The following is a 20826-nucleotide window of genomic DNA, read 5'->3' as shown; positions in this document are numbered from 1 at the left end:
AGCTTTGGACTGGGACGGTTCGCTTTTTAGCATGCTAATTTCAGTAGATATCTCGAGCAACACGTTACAGCCAGTGATAGTTAAAATAATAAAAGCGTGAGAGGACGTGCTTCACTGTCGTCAGCGCTTGGTTTAGTCATTTTTAATGGAAGCTAAAAGATGAAAAGATGTCTGTTCATCCCAAACACATTTTCTCATTCCTCCTACAAACCAACACACCCATTTGGAAGCAAGAGACCTTTTTCTTTGAATTCAGCCGAGCGTATAGTAACAAGAAGTGTGAGTCAACACCCTTAGACTGTATCTCAACATTTCCTTGAACAAAAGCAGAGAAACACAGTAACCAGTAACCTTATCGCATCGTGTCCCGCCAGGCTCACCAAGAAATCACGTCTTTAAATCGCTCTGACACCAACATACAGTAATGTAGGTGTGGGTAGCATTCATTACAGCTGAAGACCTGATGATAGCTTCTCCCATGAGCTTGAGATTAAGCAAGAGTTGTGAGTGACTGAAGTTGGTGGAGCGTTAAAGGCGCCTACTCTTTAGCTGGAGGCAGTTTGATTCATTTGTTGAGGTTTCTTCTGTGATTTTCAGGAGAACGTCCATCTCCGGGAACTGGAAAGCTAACACAGGCTCGGCCATGTTGGAACAGATTGCGATGACTGACAGGTGAGCTGACTCAGAGATACAGTGGGAACACGCTGACCTGTTGAGATAAATCACTTCTTTTTGTATATTGTAGACCTTCAAAGATATCTTTCTTTTTACTAAACCTCACATATATCAATTCCTTTGCTGGGTCTTTAATTGTTGGTTTATCAGTTTTTGGTGTCGCTGTGTTCCAGATATCGGATGTGGGTGGACTCCTGCGCTGAGATGTTTGGTGGCCTAGACATCTGTGCAGTGAAGGCCGTCCACGGAAAGGACGGCAACGACTACATCATCGAGGTCAGTTTGTTTTCAAAATAACCTCCAGCTTCCGTCTCAGATAAAGCGCTTGTGTAATTTGAAAGTTACAAAGACTACAACTTTTGAGTTAAAGGTGGTCCCCCCTTACCAAACATTTGCTACATTCTTGGCAATTTACTAGTGCTCGACCCACACTAGTCATCTGTAGGACAGTTTTTCGTATGATCACATGGCAAAACACCAATCCAGTGTAAACTTTCCCCTGGATTCAGTCGCCTTTGCCTTCCCTGATAAAACTTTCATATCACGGTGAAAGTCAACAGGGAGGGGCGCAGCCAGACTTGATGGTACGTGATCATCAGAGCCTTGAAAGAATGATTAGTGTGTAGACCAAACACAGGCAGGAGAATGAAAACAACATCAGGACGCGGTTGACTCACTGGGTCTACCAACACAGCCTGTTTATTTTAAGTTTGGCATTCCACGTGCAGTTTACAGTTTGTACAGAGATAAAACGGCTGTTGCATGGCCTGACACGACCAACTCAGTGGATGTTTTCTTCCAAAGTGACTTCATGTTTCGAATTCCATTCTATAACGTGACAGGGGTGGAAGTAACTAATTGCATTTACTTGAATTACTGTAATTAAGTCATTTTTTGGAGTACTTTTTTTTTCACCATGTATTCTACTCAGTAACTTTTAAAATCATATTATTATCATATTATCATATTATACAATTTGGATTCATATCTAAACCTTTCATCTGCATGTTTGTAGCCAATATGGCTAAAAAAAACCCTGACATACTGACAGAGAACACAAAACTCTGCAGCAGGCGCAGGTTTGGAGAGGTGACCATGACCACTTAACAGAACAGAGCCGGAGTTGGGAGTAATTTAGACTCAAGACTTGGAGAAACAGAAGCCCCTTTGATTGAAAGCCTGCTGTTGATTAAGTAGTAAAGTAGTTATACTTGAGTACTGTAGTACAGATTTTCAGGACTCTTCCACCAGCCGTAACACTGCCTAGGGCTCATTTCCAACGGGGGTCAATGCTGAAAATGTATGAACATTATGGTAAAGCAGCTATAATCAATATATTTATACTAGCCAGTAGCCACTGATTCATTGTCTCTGTGTAATGTTATATGGGTCGCCAATAGTAATGAACCCAGAGAATTATCACCAGACTCTGCAGATCCCCTGTGCAGTGTTTTAGTGTCTTTTAACTAAGTGTTTTGGTTTTACTGCCCACAACTTTATTGTTTTGGTTCAGTCTCACTGCTCTCTTTGTGTTGTATCTAAACACAGCAGGTAAAGATAAAGTTTCTGTGCGCTCACTGCCCAGCACTAAAGGAAATGCAAAGTTTGCACCTAGCGAGGACCCACAGTTATGCATTTAGTAGCCAAATAGCCAGATATTCTTCTCAAAAAAAGACCAAAAACGGAGCTAAAAGTAAAAGCAATATAGAAATTTGTAACCAAGCCTGACACGAACTGAGCAGACGTTAATGTAAGCTGAAGCACTGAGTGTGTGTTACCATGTCATGCAGCTGTTACCATGGTTACAGACATGTACAGTGTAGATGATGATGAAATGGCATTGTCCTACACACATAGACACAAACTTAAAAAATATATACATATAAAATTTGTCAGTTGATGTGACAAAACCTCGGACATCATTCAAGCTCGGCCCGGCCCGTCAGATCCGACAGGTTCAGGTTGGGTTTCTGTGCTCTAGCCAGAAGCATGTCTCCAAATGACGGCTTACAGTATGTTGCTCTGTCTCTGCCTGATGTTTAAATAGCCTTTCACTAACAGGTTCATGAACAAGGTGTTAATGTCACCTTTGTGTTTACAGCTTGCGAGAGACGATATGTCCAGATATATTTAACATGAGCTTTTCCTCTCAGCCTCTCTCTCTGGTTATGAAGGCGTTGTTCCTCAGAGAGAAAAGCAACCATTTTTCTGCAGCTGTCATTTCCCTTTCTACCCCCATACGAGCTGAAAATAGACTAGAATGCAATTCAGCAACTAGACAGTTGAGATGTAAGTAAAGGTCACGACTCCCTTTCTCTCAAATGGAAGACATCTCCGTCTGCTATCAGCGTTGTTGTCACTTTCTCCTCCGGCACGGGAAAAACAGTGAAAATGCTCAGACAGGTTCAGTCATGTTGTTTGGGGTCAGCGCAAAACAGGATATCAGCAGCTGGAGTGGAAGTAGACGAGGCAGGTTGAGAGAATAGTAAAGAGGTGAGTTGTAACACTGCCTGTGAAAGTCACCACGCAGGAATGACTGCTAATATGCTGTGTGAGAGGATGACATGCAGGGGATTTTTCCTCTGAGGATTATACCCAGGAGAGAAACAAGAGAAAAATAGTTGTATCATGTGTAATCAGTTTTGTTTTCAGAACAGTCTCCTATGTCTTCAAATCTGAGGAAACAGGCCTGTCTGGGACGTCTGATGTGCCCATATTTATTTTGAGACCATGTCATCATGCCTCTCTCTATCTATACGCTGGGTGAGGTCAGCAGTGAGAAAATAAGCTGTTTTTTAAACTCTTAACTATCTCAGGAAATATCTACCAGCTCCCCAGAGATATGTAGAGCCGGACCGTTTGGTGGTCGGAGAGAAACTGGTGACACAGTCGAGTAACAATGTTCTCTGATAAGGACCAACGCTTCCTCCTCCCCGTCTGCTCTGCGGAGCTGTCTCTCTCTAACCCTTCAGCATGATGGAATTTAATTAACCACGACAGGGACGAGCTGTCGCTCCATCACAGTGGGAATCTGTTTTTTGTTCCAGACAAAGACATCAGCCTCGACACCTCTCCCTAATGGAAAGTAATGAGCTGCTCAAAGGCACTTCATTAACAGTTCACCACAGCTGGCATTAAACTCCAGCGCTGTCGCTGAAAAAGTGTCCAGAGAAGGGATGATGCTGCGACGTGAGGTGACACGGCATATCCCGCAACATCGTGACACAGCGTAACATGACAGTCATGACTCAGTGACATGACCTGAGCGACAGTATTTAATACAGGCAGAGATAGAGAGAAACAGAAAGGAGATACAGTAAATAGAGTCGAAGGACACAACCAACTGAGTCAGATAATCTCAGATAAACTATCCATGGCCTTTTGTTATCTCTGACTTTTTGGAGTGAATCAAAAAAATCATTAATCTCACAAGAGGGAGGGAAACAAACCCTCCTTTCTTGAAGCTAGAATTGTTTTCTCAGGAAAAACATCACCCTGTGCCCATCCCTGTGCCGCGACTGCGCCATAATTTTGAATGAGCACATTTCACATGTCGTGCTCCGTGAACTTTCCCATGCAGCCGGGTATATTGTCCAGACAGAACACTGTGCAGCTCAATAAAAGTGCAGAATAACACCTCTATGTTCCAGTGCTGAAAAGGCCAGTGGCAGCTCCAGTCTTCTGCTAGATGACTCTGTATCCTAATAAATCAGCAGGGTGGATCCCGGCTCTGCTTGCCACCGCACGCCGTTTGAAGTGGGGCCTGGTGGTCGCTTGCCAGGCCTCCGCTCAGTCCCCTGTGGTAATGACTCAACTGGCCAAAACACCGTGCCACGCCCCACCTCGCCGCCAAGTCCTGGCCAAGAAGCTGCACACACAGAAAAGGCTTTAAAGGGCTCTCCGGTATGGGTAGTGGTTCTGTGTATAACGGTATGAACCCAAATGGTTAGATCTGAAACTACTCTGAAAAACAGGACACTGTCACATAAAAACATCAGTTTGTATGTTTTTCTGGATTCATTTCATTCAAGAATGCACGGGACAATCGGGTCCCATTCAAGATTTTAATTTTACGTTGTGGTTTGACGTGTTTCCACATGAAACATGATCTTGGGAGAGGATTTAACATCAGGAAGGGCTTTACTATAGAGACCTGATTGAGACCTGATCAAGGGGGGCTCAGCCGGGTCAATACCAAAATCTATGTCGTGTTTTATTTGATGGGACTTTCATATATTCAGCAGGTTATATGAAAAACTTTCACACAGCAAAAACAGAGGGATTTTCGTACCCTGTGTGCAACTGTAGATAGTAGAAGAATACAATGTGGAATTTCACCTGACGCCAGTCGAGCTAAGGCTGACAGAATACTTTATCCTATTTTCAAGCAGTTTTCACATTCAAGTAGACAAGAGAGAAGTCCTTGAAGATGAGGACCAGTTATAGTTAGCCGGATATGCTAACATTAGCAGCTTACATCAGGGCAGATAAAGACGTGACTCTCAAAACTCTCGAGGTGGAGTGTCACCCTTGCCACAGTCCCATTCAGACTGCTTCAATGGTCCTAAAGAAAAATGTGAGTTTTTATGTTAAAAACATCTCAGGAGAGAATGCAGAATAAAATATGTGTTTGCTGTGATCGACAGAATAATTGACACGGCAGTTTTACAACATACATGCCCCTTTAAAACTTTGCAAAAGGAATTCTCTTATTCAGGATGTCTGAAATGTGCTCAAGTATTTCTTTTCTCCATTTCTCTGTCCGTCTCTTACTCAGTGGGGAGGACCAGGGCGCAGTAGTACGGTAGATCACAGTGCCAGAAACAGGTTGTGATAAACACAAGGGGAAACGGGTGTGATAATTTGTCATAAATCAGGAGAAATACGGGATCATTTTGTGGCAGGAAACCAGGAGAGGGCAGTGAAAAATGGGAGTCTCCGAGGAAAATCAAAAGGGTTGGCCAGTTTGCCTTCAGCTGGCAGTGATCGGCTGTTTTAACAGTCCCTTTCAAATTTTTATAGAGTAGAACATTGATTGATTGTTGCCCCCACAGTATTTTTAATTGAATTGAATTGAAGTGATGCCGCAAATGAAAACACCTCCAGCCAGAGAACAGGGAGGCCCCGGAAGTGAAATGAGCCGATGCAGTCAGTGTTTGTTTGGACTGGAATCCCTGCGTGCTCTCTGCAGCACATGGTTTGCCTCTGTTTGGCGCACACTGTGTACAAGAGGATGAGCACATGCATGCCCGCCGCTGTGTTTACAGCCTGTGGCCGGGGCGCGGTGCAGCAGCCTCATCCACCGCACCAGGCATCTTGCATCCAAGCCAGCAGCGCCAGCAGCCACACTCCTCTGCTCCTGTTTGTTTTGGTCTTCGGGGAGGGAGGACGGCGGGTCTCCGAAGCCCCATGTGCTCCGTGGTTCTGCTGCACACGTGTACGTGCATGTGAGCTCGAGCGGTGGGAAAGTTGTTTCTTTTTTCTTTTTTTTTTTTTCTTTGAGGTTAATTATTTGTGTACAGCAGTGGATGTGGTCTGTGCCCTTCCAAGTCATACCCGGGGCAACATAATATTTATAAAACAGAAGCAGTCACGTTTTATCTGCTGCTGTTTGCTGGAAACGTCTAATTTTGGGTCGTGTTTGCCCGTCTGAGGGTGGCGCAGGAAAATAGCAGTTAGTCTGAAAGATGAGATTTGTGTTTTCAAATATGCCCATTCAGTTTATCTACTGCTCAAATGGAGAATAGGCCAGGAGCTCTCAACAGTTTTTGTCTCCTGAGCCCTTAAAATGAAGCTATTCATCATCTCAGACTGCTCAAAAGTGTCTCTTGTTTCTTTGGTTTGTGTGATTTACTATCAGAGAGGGCTGAGGGGCTTACCATTTTAATTATTTAATAAGGATTTTTTTATTAAAAAGCAACATTGGACATCCATTATACACTGTTTTGTCCATTTTGCGTCCTTCTGCAGGGGATGTGGCGCAGAGTCCCAGGACAGGGGGCTTTCTGAGGAGTATGAGTGCATGGGAACAAAAGGAAAAGTCAGTGTCATGCTCAGTGCATCCGGCAATAAATTATCTTTAAGACCAGCAGAGTTGTTTATACATAGAGCTTATATTGTCTGAGATCTCTGTAAAATGAGTCATCATTGCTGGCAAATCCCCACAGGGTCCATTATCCCTGACATCATGTGGGGGCTGACTGTGTCTAATCCTCACGATAAGAGATGCAATGCTGCCATCTAGTGGAGGAGCTTTAAAGTTTCAGCTCTGTGCACTTTCAACCATCCAGGAAGCTGATTGGCTGTTTTTCCCGTCTCTGCAGGTGATGGACAGCTCCATGCCTCTGATTGGTGAGCACGTGGAGGAGGATAAACAACTGATCACAGAGCTGGTCATCAACAAGATGGCCCAAGTGCTGCTGGGAGTGTCCACGCCTCAGCCTTCCTCTGTCAAGGTACGTCACCACGTCATATCTGACGCATCAGCTGATGCTCCATTTAAATCTTGCACTGCTCTCTGCTTATTCTCCCATTGTTCTATACACTGTAAACTTTTTTGTTTTTCTTATGGTTTAAATCAGTTTTATCCTCATGCCAGCCTGCTTATTCATACATTACTGTGTAATGTATTGTTGTGTCTGTGTGTTTGGTGTAAAGCACTTTGTAGGCTTGTTTTGCTAAATGCCTTATAAATCAACGTTATCATTAGTGGTAGTAGTAGTAGTAGTAGTGCTGTGGCCATTACTACAGTATTACTGTACTATGACTGTAACGATAATATTAATACTGATGCTAATACTCGTATCATAACTAGCTATTATAATAAAATTACTACCATTCTTGTACCACTATAAAACCACCACTTCTACCATTATTAACATCAGTGATGTTACTACTGTTACTGTTACTTTGCCTGTTACTACCAATATTACTGGACCTGTTTATAGTATCCCATAAAGCAGAAGTCTCGGTTGTCCACCACCTCAGCTAGACACCAGTACTCATACTCGACACAGCAGCCTGAGGAGGCCCATGGAGGTTTCCATACGTACATACATACGAATGAATGGGCGCCATCTTTGATCATGGTGTCCTCTTCTCCTCAATACATTTGTGTGCTTGTTAAAAACACGGCCCTCCCCAGACTTTTTTATGTTTTCTTCAAATCTTCTTTTTGATTTTGAAAGAACAGTAAGATCCTCCCCACACAAGGGCCGCATTAAATAGATGCACACATTTAGATATTTGAGAAACAAAGTTGCTTAAAAGCCACGTGATTATTATTGTATTCATTAATTTAATTAGGTATATATTGTAGTGTATGTATTTATTTACATACCACTAAATACCGTATATACATTGATGGCCATAGCTACCATTGAACTCAGTGAGGTTACGTCACCTGGGTGTAGTCTGTAACTTAAAAAAATTACACCAAGAGGTTTTTTTTTTTTTTAGTAAATTCCAGTACAGTAGAGTGTGTTATAATGTAACTTCTCTTAGGTCAACATGATATTCCAGGTGTGTATGGGATTTGAAACAGCATTTAGACCTTCATACTGGGAAATGAAAAAGAAATGATGATTGAAAAATATAATCGAACAGCTGAACTAATTAAATCACATCTGACCGGCCGCTCGTACTTTACCATGACCATCACTTCAGATGCTCTAATTGAAAGGACAGTGTGGAGCCTGATGTGAGGCAGAGTGATTACAGAAACAAGCAGGTTTATTCGTCTTCCTGACGAGAAAAGACTCGGGGTGTTATGTGATTGAAGATTAAGTCCGTATCATGTTTTATCGTTTGTTTTATGATGATTTCAGTGCCGCAGTTTTTAGTTGAATGTCCGGCATTTTTGATGGATGGATGAATGAACCTGGAGCTGTGTTTTGTTTGGTGTCTTCAGTCTATGAGGGCTGAGCACTTGGACATGTGCATGACTCAATACTGACTCTGTGTCTCTTCTTCACAGACCACACAGCCCAGACGAGGTAGGAGACAAGTTTTGTTTGTTCATTACTGCAGCAGAGAGCAGCAGTGTCATGGTGCAGTCAAATAACTAACCTACTAACCTGTATTGGTGTGTACCCTCTGCAGGAGGACAACGCTCTGCCTCCGCCTCTCCCTCCCAGTCGGCCCAGGGTTCACCTCAGCGAGCCCGATCAGCCACCACCTCTCCCAGCCAGGCGTTCCAGCCTGGTCCCATCCCTGCCACCACCGGGCCTGGATCTCAGAAACAGTCACCACAGCTGAAGTAAGTCGCTGGGGTCCGGCTAATAGCACACCAATATGGTCCGTGATACTGTGAGTATATGATTAATGAGCCAAATAATTACTTTGAATGTGTCTTTTTCAAAAATGTAATGTTTACTCATATCAGAGAGGAAGGGCCAATAATGAAAGCTTTGTGTAGGACTGCATGTTTGGATATATCAGGCTTGTTGCTTCAAGGTTGAGGCATTAAGTCAGCTGATTTACTGTTGTTTCCTTTCGATTAACACCAATTAGCAGACAAAACTACATTCCATGTCCTGGAACATCGACCTAGTAGGCCTTGTTACTGATTATATGATAGTAAAGTCAGAAAGTCTTGTACCTTACTTTTTTGCCTTTTGTACCAAATTAAGGAGGCAATCATGAACATTTTCCTAGTTGGGAACTCATTTTTCCAATATTTCCAACATCACATGAATGTACCATACAAATTGTAGTCTAATAGTGTCACATTGTACTAAATAAAGCGATAGAACATGCTAGTATAACAACTTCTCCACTGCTAAGCACAGTGCAGCTGGAAGACCGAGCAGATCAAAGTTCGAAGTTAGACCGAAATTCACTTCCCTTCCAATTTGAAGTGAAACAGACCAAGTGACGTTCACTTTTGGTTGCAAATTGACCCGCTGCCTGGGCTTCTTGTTGAATTTTGACACATGAAATCGCAAAGCTGTCCAAAGTCCAGCCAGTGTGAGAGAAAGGGGTGAGATTGGGCTCTCGATCAGGGAATACTGTTTGTTTATAACTCCAAATAACACAAGCAGCAGTAAAAAGGGATGCTGTCTGGCAGCAGTGAGTGGAGGGACCGTGATAAATGCTGTGTAATTAACAGCTTTGCAGAGGTCGAAGGTTACATTTGTAATGATGGATTTTCCTCCCATCCGACCTCTTTTCTTCTCTTTTATTAAAGTAGTTAATTAAATGACTGTTCTCTCTGCCGCACAGCAAATCCCAGTCGCTGACCAACACCTTCACAGAGACGTTACGAGGAAACGTGACCGACGACGAGGCCAAAGCCGAGACCATCCGCAGCCTCCGACAGTCCTTCGCCAGCCTCTTCTCCGACTAAAAGCCGTCCCAGAAGCCTCCTCTTCCCTGTCAGTTGTCAGGTTCGAAAAAAGAAAAAAAGATACAAAACCCTGACTGGTTAATCTGTTTCGGGGTCTCGTTCCTTCTTAGCCTCAGCTTCCTGTCCCTTCTCTTTCCTTCTCACTGTTTGTGAAGTTTAACACCTGGTGCAACCCGCTGTCGTCGGATCTGCCATTCATTTATCACTAGAAAGGCCAAAAGTTACACGAAGGTGTCGACTGGAGGTATCCAGATATTTAGAAGCTGACATCTTCACATAGAGAGATTTTAAGAGCTGCAGGGTGTCAGTGCAGGCATAGAATCCAACCAGATCCCATTCAAATTTCTATCGATTTTACTTAACCTAATGATCTTGTCTGTTTCGTCTGTGCCAGACAAAGACATAGGTCAGCATACAGTAAGTATCACTCCAGCCATTATTTGGTCCATCCCTACATGCTACTGCAGCTGTCTCCTCATACCCATAATCCTTTTTTATAGAGGACTGAGACATTTTCAGGCATTTTGATGGTGTAATTTAGTGTCTTTAAAGTTGAAACAAAGTTTAAAAGTATCAATCAAAGATGTGAATGCGACCTGGAAGTCAGATCAGCAGTCAGCTGATGGCAGTTTTGTCTTTTCTAGTGGTAAATGATGACAGCTCACACTGCTTGGTATATAGTTGTTACTCCGCATACTGTTTGTTCAACCAGTGAAACTGTGCATTATTGGGTCATGTCCGATTTGTTTCTATATATTTATGTATGTATTTATTTAATTAAATTACTTTCAATTACTTTAATTGACTCGCAGCTTCCAAACGGTTTGCAGACGTCTACGGCAATATTCTTTCATGAGAAATATACTGAATCCTCACGGTTCACCAGCGATTTCAAGCATCTTGCCAGCAGCCACATTTCTCAGACATCCACGTGCTGTAGACACATATTGGCTTACGTAGTGACTCCTCTAACTAACATTACCAAAGTGCTTTTTAATAAAAACGTTCCCCCCTGCACTGGGTCAAGAAAAGAAAAAAATCACACAGCAAACCAACCTTTGAGCTTGTGATTTCACAAGGTGCAAATGCTGTACTGGCTTACAGCCATCGTCTTCCATCACAGGCCAGATCTTCCCCTGCGGTTTCTTCTTTTTCTTACTGTTGTGTGCTTTGTGTATAGCACTATGGTGTGTTTTCTGCCGGGGATCTGTATCGTAACTGCAACTGCTGTGTGTTTAATGGCGAACAGTGAGGATGTAACATTTTGAGACTTCTGATGTGCTTCAATATCCACTGAGACAGAAACGGTTTGGTTGCGCACCATCTCACATCTTGATTCTCCTTCTCTGCAATCAGCATCAGCTTTGATTGTGGATAATTCATCATCACCCTTATTTTAGTTTTTGGTCAAACTGGTGTATATGCAACATCTGCAGTGGTAGCAGAGCAGACATCCTCTTCCAATTCATCCTGCTTTGGAGCTGCATGTATATGTTTAGTGAATGTCTTACTTGGAGTCCAATCAGTACTGTATTTTCTAACAGAAAACCAACACAAGCTCATGATGATAGGTATTCTGTATCCCTGCTGGGATGTGTCAGGTTAAATGGCTGAAAACAATGACAAAGATCCATTTTAATCTATGTAAATATTCATATGTTTGACGGAAACGTAACTGTGTGATAACATTTTCATTCAAGCTACCAGTTTTTTGGAATTATTTGAAAGTGTGCAAACTGAATGCTGTCTCAATTTTCTTTACAATCAGCACCTCCATCTTTTACTGGATCATTCTACTGTTCTTCTATTTAAAGCAAACGATTAGGAACTAACAACGACCTACAAAGTAAATAGTTAGCATGGTCATTCCCCCCCCCAAAGTAATTACTGTGTACATCCCCTCCGCAGCAGTTTGTTGGATCAAGCTTGCAGAAGGGAATTGTATATTTGGCTTTCCATGCAGAGAACAATCACAACTAATAACCTGTAAATTGCTCTTTTTGCAGTAAATGACCAAGCTGTCTTGTAGTTGGCTCTGTGCTAAAAACTTCATAAGCTTAGATAGCTGTGTTTTTTGTTCCTCCCATTTCATTTAGGGGTACCTGGACAACAAAGAAAATGATTATACATATTTCATCCTATTTTTTGTCCAAGTACCCCAAACAGAAATATAAATGTGTCTGCAGTGTTTTTACAAATAAGACATCTGCGTATCTGTGGGCAGTATGCAGTATTTTAAATGGACCTGTCATGATTCCAAAGTTCTTATTGTTCTTTTAATAATAATAATAATAATAATAATAATAATAATAATAATACCTATTTTAAGATAAAAATCTAATCAAATGCATGAAGCTGTATAACATTTATGGTGGTGTGTGTGGGTGTGTATGTGCGTGTATAGCTGTATATTTGCCATTATGATAAATAATGATTCTACCACAAAACAAACTGCCCATTTTTGCAATAATTCGTTTAATAATAAGTTTGACGCTCTTTTGATTTTAAACTTCTCACCGTCGGAAACACGAAGAGCTGACTTTGTTTGTTCATGGCGCTACAAAAGCTCAACGTGCGTTAGCTTGACAAAATATACGCTACAGTGCTCATAACCAACAACCATACTAAGCAGTGATGGGGATTGTAGTTTTACTTTTACAAACAGTCGCTCCGGAGATAAAATAATCCTATTGGTTGCATTTGTCATCAGTGGGCGGAGCCACTTGTTGCTTGATGGCTATATAGCTACATGATATTGTGCTAAAAAAAAAGTGAGGCTAAAGCTAGCGTCCACAGTACGCTAGTTCACCAGACATGCTAATATTAGCTGCCTATATTAACCACCCTGTTGAATCCATTCCTTATTTATTTATTTTTCGATGGTGTATTTTTGATTAAGGCATTCAAGGGAGAGGTTTAGTGAAAGGTCAACATCAGAAAATCTGTGCTAGTGATATCTTATTTTCCTTTGTTGCAATTTAAGTTTAACAAAGTTTAACACTGTGATTTTTCGCTCCAAACAATCATTGGTTGTAAAAATTCTGCCTCTGAAGACTGTTTGTAAAAGTAAAACTGATCTGCAGTCAGCTTCATCCTTGAGTAAATGCTGTGTCTTGTCGTCGAGCCTTTCATCACCTTTAGCACTGTGTCAAAATGGACCAAATTAGCATTTCATTGTGAGACCCCTCGAAGGTTTAAATCATATTGTGTTGTCTGTATTGTAAATATGCCTACCACTTAGTATGTAATACTGCAGTGTGATAAGCCATAACCAAACCATGAGGATTTACTATCCCTTATGTGCCACGCAATAATGGCTGTGACGTCGCTGATAAACTGACATATTTACGTAAATCACTGTGTCCGTTAACTTAAAAGACATAAAGACGCCTGTCCTGCCCCGCGGAGGCACACAGCATTAACTGACTTTGAGTTAAAATCGAGAGAAACCATATCACACAGTTTAATTATGTGTTAGTAATACTTATATTATAATATCAGGATGAAAGATAAACTTTGATGTCACTTTTCTCAGTTTTATTGCAGTTTAGGTGAAAATGCAGCATAGGATCCAGTTGATGTCATGCATACACCCATCTATACAGTCCAATAATAATTCATGAACAGATGTCAGATGATTTTAGTTCATCACCAGCGTAAATTTAGCCTTTTTTTGGGAATTTCGGGCCAGATAAAGTCTCTCATTCAGCTGCTTCAGCTAAATACGCCTCATGTTTTTGATTCGTCTCAATTCAAACTGAACTGCAAAGTTTACTACCTCAAGTTCAGCAGTGCTCTGCAGAAACTGACTATAGAATGGTAGTACTGGAGGAGATTTTGTGAAATGAGCAGTGTTTTAATACGCAATCAAGAGCATAGTTATGCAAAGAAGGGAGAGGAAACTGCCTCTCAGTCGGAAGGGATTAGTTTGATACATGGATTGTAGCAAAACAACAATGTAGTGTCTGTGACGTCAACCTGAGAGAGATGAGAGTCTAGATTGCTTGCGTACACAGCGGGTTGAAGATGTGTGTGCTTTGCGTAGTAAAGTACTCCCCAAACTCCTTTAAGCAGCCACCTTGCCACTATAAAATGTTGGCAGTCAGAGTTTCAGCAAACCACTGATACATTCACATTTGTACATGCCATAGGCTACGTACCAGTTCTAGAAAACGTGTCATATCACGTTCACATTACATGTTTACGACCTTACTTTCATGGAGGGAGTCGGAGAGGATGGTGATAGAAGACGACCAAGCCAGTGACCACCGTTCAAGACTCCGTTTCAACATTTGAAACGTTATTTTAAGCCTAAATATGTCCTCCTCCAGGACTGTAAACAAGTGTTTTTTGTGCCAAAACCTAACCAGACTATAAACACAGCACGGTCACAACATAAAATATTAAATTGAACCTGAAGAAACTTAAAGTTGAAGCATGAAAAAGTGGTTTGCAGAAACATACACTGCCAACATTTATTCTGGCGAGTTGGATTAATTCTTAATGTCCCCTTAATGGAACTATAATGCTTATTAATTAACATTTTGACTGTGTATTTCTGGAGAGAAGATGGTGTTTACATTGCAACCACTGCAGCCTGTGTCGTGGCTGCCAGTCGAGGTGATCTTGGGACCGATTCCAAAGCTTTTTGTACCTATTAGTCATTATACTAAATTATTTAAACATAGGGCCCATGTTTAAAAATACCACAATTCCCCTTAAACTTTTTTTTTTGTCTGTAAATTGAAGTTTATAACCTGTAGTGCTGCACCAGCGAGATAAACACATTTTTGGTCCTGCGGCCCTTGAGCAGGTTGATCTGGCCCTGGTCCTCATTTTTGTTTCTTTCTTTCTCTGGTGCCAGCAGCAGATTTCATTAGAGGAACAAATCTGAAAGACATTTTCACACCAGGAAGATATTAAAGCTTAAAGAGAGATGTATTCGAAGGACTTTTGCTTGATTGAAAGCTGTCTGAGCTACGAAAACATCTGACCACGTCTTTAAAAGCTGCTGTGGTTGATGTCACAGATGCTGCCTCCATGTTCTTTATCGGTGTGCGCAGAGTTTGTGCTCATTTCACAACATTTCTGTCAGACGTAGTCGCATCACATCCATCTTTTGTTTCATCACAGTTTCAGTTAAACATGGCGTATGATTTGGAGAAAAGGCAATACTCTGCTATGTTTAACATCTCTTCTTCTTTCAGTTACGGTTGAGTCACAGGTTTAACTTTAGGTGTGTTGAACTGACACATAGCCGGACACTGAGTTGAATATGCAGCCACAGAGACTTGCCATTGAGTACAGCTGATACTTCAAGGAAAATCAAGTTAACTTTAAATGTGCCGTTTGTAAATGAGAGATTCAATGTCAATGCACGGGTTTATTTGCCAACCTTTGAGTCCACTGTGTCCCCTCCTCTCTGCTGAATGGTGGATGGTATCGTATGGTATTTTAAGTGTAATCAACGTTCCGTATTTTGGTGTAAATGTGGCATGAAAACCAACCCCCTCTCGTGTGCCTCAGGTGTGTAAAATTTGGTCGTCATGTGATCTTAATGTCTGGCTGCTTATTTGTGAGAAGTGCGATGCATCTCATGTGTTTCTGTAATTAACTGGTATTAAGATTATTTTTTGCTTTCTGTACTTTTTGTTCTTTTGTCTGAAAATTCCAGATTTCTGTTATTAAAGGTAACAACTTTTATTATACCTGTGGTCGTGCATTCCAGTTTCTATCAGTCATCCGCGGAGCTCCACATGAATGTTTTTCTCCATTTATGGTCACTGTAGCAGAAGTCCTGGCTCCTACTGTACTTTTAAAAAGTCCTGTTTTGGAACACGCAACTTTGAGAATATGTGGTGATAATCCCAAAATCCCTTCATCTTGGATTACTACTGTTTTTTATTCCTCTTGGCATGACGATCGGGGTGTTAAAAGTTGACTGGCAACGCGAGGCCACAGCGAGGGGAAACCTGCTGGAGTCCAGCGCTGCCTTTCATCCGCTGCCCGCTTCACGTCGAGCCTTCAGATTAATTGTGTTAGGCACTTATGTTACGGAGGTAATATGAAACACATTCAGTCATGAATATGTCACTGCACACACACACTCACATTATTACTTTTCAACAATGGCATCATCAGGCAGATATTTCTGAGACGACTTCATGTCTGAGTGTTCCTGTCAAACTGAGAATGCTCAGTTATAACCACAATAAGTGAGCACCACTTCAAGGAAAAGTTTATCCACGGAGATGAATATCTTTCACAGTTGTTCATATCTTTAAACATTGTTATTGTTGAATCATTTTCTGAATTAACTGAATTTTTGTGCACTTGCGTGCAACGACAGAAGGATCAGCAGTTATTTGGACTGTTAGTCCAATGTTTCCTCTCCTCGTAACTTTGGTTTGGTCTCCACCAACTTCTGGAACAAATATCTTGCTCTTTAGCTGTAAATGTTCCTCTGTGTTCACTAGCTAATCACTAACTTTACCTCTTTGCCATTTGGTACTGGACAGGTACAGTAGCATACAGTGGGTTTGTCAGATCTTTTTCTCTTTCTGAAAACAGCTGCCAAAACAGTTAAGTTGTGAGCCGTAAAGCCAAAACAATGAGCTGAAAGACGCTAAAACGCTTCAAAGAGCTGCTCTGTGTGGTGATAATTCTCTGTAGGTTTGCCACCTTTCACATAACGCACAGTCATTCAATCCATTGTGATAAAAATCTTGATAACTGCTTTAAGATCAGTAGTAGTATGCAATTTTCGACCAACACATTCTTTGTACCTGTATAGTGCTAACGTCTGTGTGCACACAAAGACACCAGCCTGTTGTCATCTTTCATGAACACTTCCGAGTCGTTCCTTATTTGTTATATTTCCTGGTACGCAGAAAACACCAGCACACGACTCAACCTCTGTGGTGTGTGGGCTTGAGAAATATCATCCAGAGTAGCTGGTTAGACAGATTGCAATCGCTGCAGGGCGTCATTAAGAATAAACATAAATCTGACTAAACAGAATCTTTATTTTCCAAGTACCATTTTATCTCCACTGTGCAGTTGTGTGGCTTTAAAATAGAAATATTACAGAAAAGAAATGAATCCCTCACACTGCTTCACAATAAAACACATTGTACTATACAGAAATCCAGCCAAAGCCTCCCTTAAAGGTGCAATATGTAAGAATTTAGGTTGCCTAATATAGGCTGTGTGTGTTTAATACAGCTGAGCCTATAAGTTCTTTGTTCAGTCTGTGTGTGACTGAAATGAGCCTAATGTCGAAGTCTAATCCTCCGGGCACACTTTACTTTGCATTCTTGAATCACATATGTCCGTGCAGTCCTTGTTCTCTGGGCTGAAATAAAAAGGCATAGAAAAAGAGACTTTTGTCTTGTCATGTCATTATAGGCTCCATTATAGAAGGTATATCTCAAAATAATCAGACTTTGATCCTTTGTCTGCCTGCTTATCACTGTGTTATTTAAAAACATCTCGGCTCTTTCATTGTTCTATATTGGTTACTTTGGCATTTTGTTCAAAGTTACTAACAATTAGTGTAATAAGTAATTTATTACTCTATGCAGACAGTAACGTTGTAATATAGTAATATATTGCATTTTGAAAGTAACTTGCCCAAGACTGATAGAGAACATATACGTCTTCATACTTCGGATCTTCGGAGGATTACGTGCAAGGAAAAGTAAAGATCACATCACAGTGCACCTCATGTTAAGTGGCTTCAACTCTAAACTAGTCAGTGATTTAAAGCCTGATATCATTTGTTGTTCTCACAGCTGTTCTCAATCTCTTTAAGAAAAGAAAGTGAGGACATGTTCACGATTGAAGACCGTTTTGTTGAGACTGCAGACCACCCTCACTCCAATCAGAATCTCTTGAGTTAGCAGATGATTTAGAGATTAAATAATAAAAGTATTAGACAACATTACATTAAGCTTCTCCTGGAAATGATCTTCATCTTGCAAACGTGCTCACTAAGAACGTTGATCTTAATCATCTTTAAAGATATGATAGTCGGCTTTTCAGTTTGCTAATGCTCTTCTAACCCTCAGATTAGTCGACCTCTGATCTCCGGAGCCCTACACCCTGAAAACGTCCTCACATTTTGTCCCACGCTTCACATTTTTTCCCAATCTGAGACACGTGTTGCATACCAGACCACTGGCAGCCTGATGGTAATCTGCTGCCAGCGTGATTTCTCGCATGCTTAAGGTGGAACGTCGAATCTCTCATCTGCCACAGGTCTCTGCCTGCCTGCAGCCACCGCGCCTGCAAACACACCTGCTCACTGATAGTCCATCTCCACAGCACTGCTTTTGCTGTAAATATTTGGAAATAATCGTATGAATTCTGTGTCTTTTTATACAGCCAAGCTCTGTTTTGGGTAGAAATCACCAAGTGTAGAGCAGAAGGAGTGAAGTATAGAACCAGGAGGGGGCGTTGTCCTCCTAAACAAACCCATCTTTCCTGTATCCATCCTCATTCTCTCTCCTGACTGAGGACATTTAATCACTTGTATTCTTGAGACTAGAGTGTCTTAAAGAAACAGATTTCACTATTACAGTTGAGAGAATAGCTGCTTTTCCATAAGACATATATACACAAGCATGCAATGTAAACCCTTCAGAAATATTGAAGCTGCACGTATCAATATTTTGACATACAGTTATATATATATTATATACCTTCAAGCAACAAAGATCCATCATCAGATCATTCATCAGGAGACGAGTTAAGTCTTCTAATGTTAATCCAAGTCAAGTGTAGTAAGTACTCTTTATAGTTTCATTCAAAACAGCTCTGGTACTTCTTCAGATTTGAGGAAAGTTGTCCTAGTGTCCCAAACTGGCCCCTCTGATCTGATAGTTTTGGTTGTTTCTACTTGATCAGAAAAATACTGTGGTTTCTTTTTGTTTGAGACATTTCTGAAGAAAATCAGAAGACTGACTTCTAATCTGTTCTCTTCAGGAAGCCACGGGAGATTTCTGTTCATCTGAGAAACATCTGTGCGACAATGGAGAGCCAATCTCACAGCATTTTTTTTTTTCTGTCTTAGCTGTGGACAACTCAAGATTTACTGTCCAGCACTCATCACCCCCATTTTGTTTGACAGAAGGTGCATGTTTCCATCAAAATCTCCTGATAAACCCACTGCTCGCTGTTAGCAGCCAGCTGGTGAAGAAAGTCAAACATCCAGTCGAGTTAAAGGCCCAGATGTTTTCTCAAGCGTAGGCGGAGACCAACCCAGAGTCAGTGTTGGACGAACACAACATGTTTGCTTAACACATGAAAAGTCAATTTCATAAGGCAACAATACAGTGTGTCATGTTGTTCAGTACAATAAGTGTACTGCAACACTGGAAATGTTTTTATTCATTTAGTTTATTATGATAATTATAGTGCTAATTATTATTTAGGACAGCGATGCGGTTGCTGGATGTAGCATAGCTTTTTCTTTTTTTCCTCTTCAATTCACTTCAAACGGGCTTTATTGACATAGGAATTATGAAAAAAAAAAAGCCAAAGCATGAAAGTACATGAAAGTCTGAAGTTTTTTAACAGAACACAATAACAGCAATATGAAAATCGAAAGATATGCTATGCTACGACAGGCACCATGCACCGCCGTCCAAAATACAACAAAATATTTGGGTTGCAAACCCAGCTGTCCAAGATGGCGGACGTGCTCATGCATGCACTATGCAGATTGAGCAGCTATTCAGCACAACAACAACTCCGCTGTTTGGACTGTGTGTAGTGTAGTACTACAGGAGTTTCAGAAGAACAGAGTAGAACTATATATCTCTCTAAAATAAACGCTTTTTCCATTGTTTGAAAATGTTCCAGTTCCCTCTGATGACTGTGAATCATATTCTCTTGTGAACGCTGATGTTTCAGCCTGATGCTGCAGGTAGAAGTGTGTAACTATCCGGCCCACAGGAAAGAGAGCATTGATTTTAAAGGGTGGAGTGGCGCCTCTATATTTAACCTCCCCTCTGTTTTATTCAGCTCAATTTATATGTCAGGCCCTGAAGGTCTCAGCATGCATCACAGGTTTCATCACATCATTTAACCACTGTGGGTGGGTTTGTGTGCCTGTACCTGTAAGTGCACTTTATGAGCACGCTTGTGATTGTGTGTGTGTGTGTGTGTGTGTGTGTGTGTGTGTGAGAAACCCTTGTTCCCCCTCTCAGACCTTCCCACAGTACAACAACGCCTTGGTCACCATAGTGAGTGTCTTTAAAACAAGGAAAGACCTTGGTCGTCATGGCAACTGCAATGCTTCATCGAGCACAGGATGAAGAGAGAAACGGAGAGACGGAAATCCTCTACTTTGGTTTCCACAGTTTATTTTTATTTTATGCTGCTGACATATTTCAGTGTTTATGTGCACATAAAGAGAGTTTCAGAGGTCCAAGGATGAGGAGACATGTGGACAGGAGGAGCCGGGGAGAGACGCACCGACGCTGCAATCGTTGGACAGCCAGCACTGCCTCCTGAGCCACAAGTTAAATTCCCATCTGATGCCTTTATTGTGATGCAGCAACAGGTCAGACGGAAGTGGGGTTTCACCCAGATCACACCCTCATACACACACAAAAACAAAAACACATATATTTTCTCACATGCTCTTTGTAGTCAGACGGACATAAACTACTTTTGAAAAAATTTCTGTATGGAAGCGGTTTCCTGGTCAGTGAGGATAAAAGTATCTCTGATGAAAACTCTCCATTCCATTCATTTCCATGTCACTGAAGTGACAGCGGATATCTCAGAGATAGATGAAA

General features: G+C 41.4%; 1 protein-coding gene across 2 annotated transcripts in view; it reads left to right on the top strand.

The window, feature by feature from the left end:
• Window positions 1-15729, top strand: part of syn3 (synapsin III) — a 118437-nt gene extending 102708 nt beyond the window's left edge. The window contains exons 9-14 of one of the 2 annotated variants that reach the window (XM_084345108.1): window positions 598-672; window positions 849-951; window positions 6999-7130; window positions 8651-8669; window positions 8776-8932; window positions 9898-15729. In XM_084345108.1, coding sequence (XP_084201234.1) covers window positions 598-672; window positions 849-951; window positions 6999-7130; window positions 8651-8669; window positions 8776-8932; window positions 9898-10021 — 610 coding nt within the window. In that variant the 3' untranslated portion in view covers window positions 10022-15729. The remainder of the gene's footprint in view (window positions 1-597; window positions 673-848; window positions 952-6998; window positions 7131-8650; window positions 8670-8775; window positions 8933-9897) is intronic. The other variant, XM_084345109.1, reaches the window with a different exon arrangement.
• The last annotated feature ends 5097 nt before the right edge of the window (window positions 15730-20826 follow it).

The sequence above is a fragment of the Pagrus pagrus genome (genome assembly GCF_965226575.1).
Source record: "Pagrus pagrus genome assembly, chromosome: 23".
Classification (NCBI taxonomy): Eukaryota; Metazoa; Chordata; class Actinopteri; order Spariformes; family Sparidae; genus Pagrus; species Pagrus pagrus.
Note: the sequence above shows the minus strand (reverse complement) of the source record. Positions and strands in the feature narration are given on the sequence as shown.